The sequence below is a fragment of the Diadema antillarum genome, unplaced genomic scaffold (genome assembly GCF_040938485.1).
Source record: "Diadema antillarum isolate AM-2024a unplaced genomic scaffold, OU_Dant_1.0 seq00000876_RagTag, whole genome shotgun sequence".
Taxonomy (NCBI): Eukaryota; Metazoa; Echinodermata; class Echinoidea; order Diadematoida; family Diadematidae; genus Diadema; species Diadema antillarum.
The window spans coordinates 130393-138977 of record NW_027271740.1 but is presented as its reverse complement, the minus strand read 5'-3'; the positions used below and the strand labels follow the sequence as shown (position 1 = coordinate 138977).

Here is an 8585-nt window from a genome sequence, read left to right as displayed (position 1 = left end):
ATGGGTTTGTTTGGACACGGAGATACCAAGAGCTCAGTAACACAGAAGAAATCTCTCTACGTCTACTCCTCGCTTCTCACCACTCTGGCTCTCTTGATCACCATCATCAATGATGTCCTCCAGTACACGGTGTTTGAGAGAACGGACCACACCTCACAACATTTCACAGAGAGCTTGCTGGTAGGTTGGTAATTGAAAATTGGGTTTGGGAAATCTACGCTTATCCCTTGTCATGTTTCTGTCTTTACAAATCTGTAGAAATGAAACTGAGATCACGATGATGTTATCAAACTTTCTCTTACCATACTGTCTGTAGGAAAATCCTAACGTGATCGACACCAATATGTTTGCAAGTAATTAACGTTTCGTACTAAAAGGAAACAAAAAGTAAGATAAAACTATCTAAAAGAAATGTATAGCTAGTATGTCTCACTCCAATTTACTTTGATGCAAGTTTTGTCACCCCCGTTTGTTGTTGCATAATGATATCATTTATTGGTAAATAATTTAGCGTGCGCTGGCAACATTTTACAAAACAGGTTTGATAATGAAAATTAGTCGTTAAATTACCCGGTGTAATGCAACGCAATCTCCATGATGAATCCACTTTGGCAATTAGTGTACTTTATTTACCTCCGAAGCGACTCCGTCTGACGTGCAATGAATTACCAGATAAAAATACATGTATGATTATTTTGAAGAAAAAAAAATTCATTCATGTTTCCAGATGATCCACATACTAGCGTACTATGCGGCACTTCTGGGCTTTGTGTACAATACTAAGGCGGGAAAGAGGATCGGGAAGGCAAGAGTCGAATGGCTGGCTATTGGTAAGTTTCAGCCATCCATGGGAGGAATTTCATTGCCATGGTAACCATAGTTTATGGGCTGTGGTTGAAGACGAAAATTTTCAAATCAGGTTTGTAATGAGCATTGAATTTCGTGCGTGATCCTTATCTGACAATATTGCCTCATCGTATCACCCTCCGACGTGTCTGACACTGACATGATAGTCAACCAACAGAAGTCGGATTCATCGGACTGCAATTTGATACTCTTCGGTTGGTAGCCGGAAGCGATAAACTTTGCTTCCGATGAGCGCGACCGATGAGAGAACATCTCTGTGGAATGCGGGTATAACCAGTGCTTTATACCGGTACCCAACCAGAGCCGTAAATTTACGGCTCTGTTCCCAACTAGAGAAAGGGCTCTCTTCCCAACAGTGCCAGGGCGCCCTCATGCTGGCGAGCAAAATTAATGGAGCAATATCTCGAATGGAAAGTCAGACGATCAATTCAGAAGCTGCTACTTTTCAAAGTATCTGAGTCGTCATCACTAGATCTGGAGACTAATGCACCTCTTGACGTCATTCGGACAGCAATGTAAAGAAAATACGAAAAAATGAAAATTTGTATCACTTAACGAAAAAGCATTTGACTCTATTACCTCTCTCAGAAAGCAGGAGGATTAATGTTATTCTAAACATGTCAGAAACAAGTTGCTGGAATGTCTACTTTTTATGACAAACGAAATTTTGTGGAATTCTCCTTATGACAATGAGAATGATGATGACAATGATGACAATGAATTTATTTCTTAAAACGGCCCCTCCCGGGGCATGGAAGAAATACAATGAGTAGAAAACACACAATAAAAAAGATTAAATCTTTGGCAGTCACAACACATAAATACATGTAATGTAATATCGGCAAGATTTAACAACAAATAGAGCACACTGTGCCAACTGGCACACCTCACAGTTTTGGCGCTACTAACAAAGATTCTAGTCAAACTTCGACATAATCATTCTACGAAATCTGGACAAATTCTTCAACTTTTTAATACTCTTACTACTAAATAATTGATGAAATTTAATAACGTTAGGACGGCATGAGAAATACCTCTTAATAATGATGCCTACGTGTTTCACTGAAGAAAGGACAAACCAACAAGTAATGAAATTCATCCCCCTGAACCTGCAAATTACATAAAGTACATAATTGGGGTGCTTGATCAGTTAAATATCTTTATATTGCTGTCTACAATGACGTCATGAAGTGTAGTAGTCTCCTTATTCAGCGATGACGGCACAGAAACTTTAAAATTCATAACTTTTGAATCGATTGTCCGATTTTCCTCGGACTTTCACTGATGTGTTCTATTGATATTGCTGCTTTCACTAATCCACATTTTATTTGGGCTTTGGTTTCCCGTAAATCTATGGACCTGCCTAAACATTTCAACTCAAATAAATCTTATCACGTGTATTGTACAATGTTTCTATAAATCGCGTGAAGATGGTAAACTTTACATTGATTTTCAAAAGCATAAGTTGCTGAGTCATAGTTTGCTAAATGATGTACTCGTTAGAAATATCTTAGCCTTTAGATTATGAGCGCAATATAACACGATTCGATGTCTCCCAATAATCATGTTCGTACACATGCATCTACCCGTTGCAAAATAAGGGGGTGAGGCAACCATGAAAGTAAGCCATTAAAGCGGAAGATTTTGCTGACGCCAATTCCTCAACTCACCCACTCTTCATCCATCCATTGATGTCCATGATAAAATCCATCCGTTACGACTGGTGTCTCTTAAAATTTTCGAAAGAGATTATATTTATAAATATAGCACGCCCATACTCTACTTTACAAGGGATGTTTGGATTTTGTTCTGTTTTGTCAAACTTATAATTGATTATTAGTCCCAAATATTCAACCATAACTCTTGCTTGATAGAATAGGGCCCTGCACATATATTTCTATTATTTTTAATAAAAACGAAAGTATGTAGGATTATTTCGCGTCACGATTGCCGGATTTACGGAGAAGGGCAAGGGGAGTTGATTTCTCCCTTATAATAAAATGATGAAGTAAAATTTGCAGCTGACTTCTTTTTTATGGATTGGTTTCAGTCCACAGTCTGTAGCAGTTTTCACATCGATGTCGACAGATTATCGTTTCATCTCCATTAAACAGCTGTATAATTTTATTTTCGAATTATTTTCATTGCAGTGTTGACATTTTTGGTAAGCATGATACGTCTAGCGATCGAAGTAAGTTTCATCACATATCGCAAGCAACAGTACAAGAACTTCAACGACTGAACGTAGCAGGGAGGGGCGTGGCAGCCTGTGGTACCAATGCCTTCATTTCCATTCATTGTATTTGGTAACCAAGTGACTCGGAATAAACGTGTGCTGTGGAAACATCCGATTTGAACTTGAGCTTTTTGGAAATCTTCATTGCCGTTGTTGAGGTTTAGTCTGTAAGTAGCCGTGCGCATCGATAGCTGTCGCTTCTGCAATATAATTGTCATGTAGGATCGTGTTTACAGAACAATCGGTTGGCAATTTAATTATAATCATAGTTATAATCATAATTATGTAATACAATTTAATTTTCATTGCAATATGATCGTAGTTACCAGTCAGATACCATTAGGTATACTTTTACCCTGTGAGGATAGGCTTATCCTTTGTTTTTTTCTGTCTTTTATATAAATAAGAAAGAGAGAGATAAAGATAGATAAAGGGGGAGAGAGAGAGAGAGGGGGGGGGAGAGAGAGAGGGAGAGACTTTGACACTAGCCCTTTACTCAGATTTTTACAAGCAGAGGAGGACGGTAGAGAGAAAAGATGAATTGCCTTCTACGAACACAATATGTGCTAAACAATACGACTAAATAATAGGGAGCTTTAAACTTGCGACGCAACGCTAATACGATGCTAATCAGGCAAAAGAAAAATGGTTTTTGTGCAGGTGCGCGAGACAACTGTTTCCTTTGTCTAACCCGGGAGGCTGCGTCGTCTTAGTGTTCGCGTCGCTGATCTAAAGCCCGCTAATAGGAGATACAAAGGAAACCTTAAATTCCCTTTCAGGACACTGATCCTCAAAAAAAAAAAAAAATGCTTTAAAGGAGATGGCTAGTAACTGATCAGTGGGAATCAGTGGGAATGCTGGGGGGGGGGGGGGGGGTGATTGTTCCAATTCTTGTGGGATTCATTTAAGAGTACATTATCTATCTATTGTTGTGTGAAAATTATTTGCTTCAAAATGGTCTCATATTCAAGTAATGTGCAGTTTAATGCCCCGTCACTGTATAGGCATGGTAGCCTCGAAACATTAAACTGTACATTACTTGAATATGAGACCATTCTGAAGCAAATAATTTTCACACAACAATAGATATATAATGTACAGTACTCTTAAATGAATCCCACAAGGATTGGAACAATCATCCCCCAGCATTCCCACTGATCAGTTACTAGCCATCCCCTTTAAACAAAATAATGGAAGCAATTGCACATGTTGTGATGTATTTAGGCAACTGTTTAGACATTTCTCAATCAAACAATCTCCCCAAGTGTAAAATTTGACAGCTGGAAAGATGAACATCACAGTCTCCGAACTATCATGGTATAAAAATGTATTTTGCCTTGAGAGTTTCTGGTTAGAACTACGGGAAGAGGTGACTCCAAACGAACTATTCACTGAGGGGCGCAGCCCGAAGTGAATAGTTCTTTTTGAGGCACCGAGGCCTATAGTTTTAACCAGAAACTCTAAATTAGGCAAAGTATATTTGTTTTACATTTTGAATCAAAAGATTAAAACAAAGAAGGGGAAATGGGAAAAACGCGAGGAGAGAGGCCGCGTGTGGTGTATGCAATATTGTGAAGGGATCACACGCTGACGCTAAGCAGCGCACGATGCCAGAGCTGCTTTGTGATTTTACCATTGCTTTATTCGAAAATTTTACACTTCACAGAGTGACGGTACGAAGCAGTGCACAGTCAGTGTAAGAATTGCTTTTTGACGTCACGATTGCTTTGTTAGAAATAACTACATGTATTGTTATATTTCACAGAGTGACGGTACGATCAAAGCCGTGAGCAATGTCAAAATTGCTTTGTGGCGTCACAGTTGTTTTGTTAAAAATTGTTACAATTTCACGTAGTGATGGTACGACGCTGTGTGCGATGTTAGAATTGCTTTGTGATGTCACAGTCATTTTGTTAAAAATTGCTTCATTTCACAGAGTGATGGTACAAATTGTACAAGGCTGCGCACAATTTCAGAATTGCTTTGTGACATCATTTTGCAAACAGTATACTGTTTGCAAAATGTCATTACAGAAGTGACGTTATTTTGCAAATAGTGCTTCGTGGGGTGTCAAACATGCAAACATTCTGATATAGCTGAAAATATCTATTATGACGTGAAGCTCTTTCAACCAATCACTAGATGATAAATTTAGGATCCAAAATATACAATCTAATTGACAAAAAGCGTTGACCAATCTAAATGCTCACAAAAAAAAAAGAGAGAAGAAAATGTCACTGCTACAGGTACTGATGATATTACTTTGTTATGTTAATGGTTGTGATAAACTTGTGCACAAAAACTTCTTCCTATTTATTCCAGATTTTCATATATATTTCAATTTTCACTGTTTATTGTGAGGTACCCTAACACTTGTCATATGGCAGTTACTATGTTTTGATAGAAAAGGAGATCTAAATGATTTTTTCCCTAGGACAAGAACAAATTTCTGAAATGCAAATATTAGGCAAAATGTTTTTCACATACATGCACATTTGAATGAAATGCAGTGAATATAAAGCAGCAGGTGACAATAATCTCTTAGTATGACAAAAATGCGACTTAACTTTAATATATTTCATCTCAGTCAGCTGGTGATACAAATATATCATTCAACACAAAAATTGCTTGGCAATGTTTGCATCAGCACATAATCTTTTTCTTCATATTTTACTTCTTCATACAAAACAGCATTCAACATTACACTTTTGCCCATCTGCGCAGGCTCAAATTGACATTGTAACAACGATCAGATGACGAAGTATGCGATCAACATCAATTCCATGCTGTACATGTCTCTCATAAGGAATGTAATGTACATGAAAGCTATTGTCAACAACTGCCAGATGATGGTGAACACTTGCCGTATGACCAAGGAGGTTTTATACATGGAGTTCCAACTGGCTGTAATTTATTCAAACAGTTGTCAGATTTCTATTGATGTACAAAAGAATTCCACAGGTGCACTTGTGCCTTTGATGATCGTTGTTCGACGCCGCTGTCTTGCTGAGCAATCTGAAGATTCATTTTGAACGTTATCATAATGTTGGCCATATTTTGCTTATCTACAGCTTCTGTATTTATCAAATGAAATGAAATTTCACTTAATAATAAAGCATGTAAAACAAAAGTCAATTCCGTTAAGAAATTTGCGCAAAGTGTAAATCAGAGCTGTATTATGTGAAAATGTTTAAATCTGTACCATCCTGGAAAGCTGGTTTTATCACTTTTCGACTTAATTTCCCCAAATGAAACTAGCATGTAATAATCGTCAAGTATAATTCTTTATTGATAGATACATCAGATTAGTGCCCGCGTATGCCCAGTCGAGTAATTTTCATTTTCATATCAGCATTTTTTCCTCATTTTCTGTTCGCGCATCCTCGTGTCTGTATCACCTAGCTTTTATAAGAAGGGATAGCGACAAGTAATTACCATCACAAAGACATATCTTCCTTTGAAAGTGGCTGGTGATTATGCAATGAGACGCAAGTCAATTGTCTTCGTATCGGCGCGGCAGATCCTGTATGGCACATGCTTCAAATATTTTTGAGCGGCAGCTTCGAACATAGATCAAAGGGAATAAGTCTGTTGTTACTCCATCTCTTCAACCTCCTTGGTATTACCCATCTTTTCCTCAACTATCTGACAAACAAAAAGAAACAAATTCTTTGCACATTGCAAGTTGGCTTCTGTCTCATCAGCAAGGAAACTGGCACAATTCTTACAGGTCTATCTTTCACAATTTGAAACTGAATCAGGGGGCACAGAAAAGAAAACATGTCTTAATTTCATTGAAACATAGGCAATGATACACTGGGTTTCTTTATGTTTGAAATTGTTTGAATTGTAAATGCATTCAGTTGCAAAAATACTTGACAAGTTGGTTGTAGTGCAGCATAAATGCATTGCTCTGGGTCACATCATAAAAGCACAGAAACATGACACAGAAAATGGGCAAGCAAAACCTTGAACATGCCCCAGATTTCTACTGTATAGAGGGCCAACATCCCAGAAGGCAAGCACTCTGTATTTCACTCACTCCATAGAGAATAAAATTGTTTGCAGTTCCCCGTTATCTTATAACAACATCTGTATCACATTTTAAACAAAACAAGTTGAGTAAATGTTGCTGTAAGATGAAATATCTGTGTTTATCCTGTAATTGGTAGAAATTTTAATATCATCTCCCCTTTAACAGATTATTAAAACAAACTGAAAGATACCAAGATGAAAAGTCTAACCTCTTCTCAGAATGAGGGAATCATTCATAAATAATTCGGAACCATATTCACCGACTAAACTACTAAATCACAAAATACCTAACAATAGAATCTTTGTTGGATCACTTTCAAATAAAGGGATAAATTGAGTTGATTACAAGGAGAATATAATGATAACTGCATACCAAAAATTTGCATGATATTTGGCATAATTTTCTTCTTGCAAAATTCATAGGAATGAAAAACATCATCCATCCCAGAGTTGAGCTGCTGCAAGATAGCATAATTGAAGTGATCAGTGTTCATAGAAACGTAAATGTACATGTGATGACTAGCCATAGTAACAGACAGGACAAAAATCTGTAGAATACAATTCCACATATTCCTCTACAAATGGCTGCTTCGGCCATCCATACATAAAATCTGGAAGTGGAAAGTAATCTTAAAGAAAGAGACCACCTAAAACCAAGGACAGCAGTTCAGTAGATATCAAAGATGTATACAACAGCGAACAGATGTCCTTCTGACTTGTGACATACATTTGCTTTTATGCTGGACTAAGATATTTCTTTTCTTTCCAAGCAAAATTATCATAAAATCATATAGATCTATAGGTCAAAACTGTGTTCTGAAGCAAATCAATAAAAAGGAGCAAGAGACCCTGTTATGAAAGAAATGTACTCCTGATTTATGTCATGTTGGTGCCTGGAACTTACTGCAACCCATCAGTCTGGGGTTGACATGCCAACCAGGATGCTGATAATGGTACATCTACATCATACTGTAAAAGAGGTTATTTTTGCGCAACTAATTTATCGCGCTTAGCAGGGTAAGAAGAGTTGTGCGTGTTTTTAATTCCGCGGAATCAAGACATCAACTACTGGAACATAAGGCAAACAAAAATATTTGCGTGCTTTTATTTTCGCGCTAGTTTCTGGTTGCGCAAAATTCATGAAAATTTAAACACCGCGAAAATTTTCACTTTTACTGTAATTGACAGATGAAAAGTTTGAATGTGACTAAAGAAATCAAATGCTTGTTCCCATTTTCTGTGGTACAGAGCATGACAAATATACCATTCACCACAACTTGTCTTTAGAAGCAACTCAGCAGAAACTGGTGATGTAACTCTGCCACCAGACTTTATAAAGGTAAATTCATATTTCTTGTGTTCTGGTAAAAAAGAAATGCAAATACAAGGTTGACAAGTAACAATTTCAGTGATATTGTAGTTGGACTAAAAATGGAACTGTGACCTT

The 8585-nt window shown here is 37.3% G+C and overlaps 1 protein-coding gene across 1 annotated transcript; it reads left to right on the top strand.

Annotated features, from left to right (window-relative positions):
• Positions 1-3109, top strand: LOC139740700 (uncharacterized). Its single transcript, XM_071651269.1, has 3 exons — positions 1-180; positions 728-830; positions 3018-3109. Exons 1-3 carry the CDS (start codon positions 1-3, stop codon positions 3107-3109), a joined length of 375 nt encoding a protein of 124 aa, XP_071507370.1.
• Positions 3110-8585: the final 5476 nt, after the last annotated feature.

Bases quoted from the DNA above. Each gene is read 5' to 3' on its own strand.
- LOC139740700 (XM_071651269.1), top strand. From the start codon at position 1: ATGGGTTTGTTTGGACACGGAGATACCAAGAGCTCAGTAACACAGAAG. The intron at 181-727 runs GTAGGTTGGTAA...TCATGTTTCCAG, and splicing joins ATTTCACAGAGAGCTTGCTG to ATGATCCACATACTAGCGTA. The intron at 831-3,017 runs GTAAGTTTCAGC...TTTTCATTGCAG, and splicing joins AGTCGAATGGCTGGCTATTG to TGTTGACATTTTTGGTAAGC.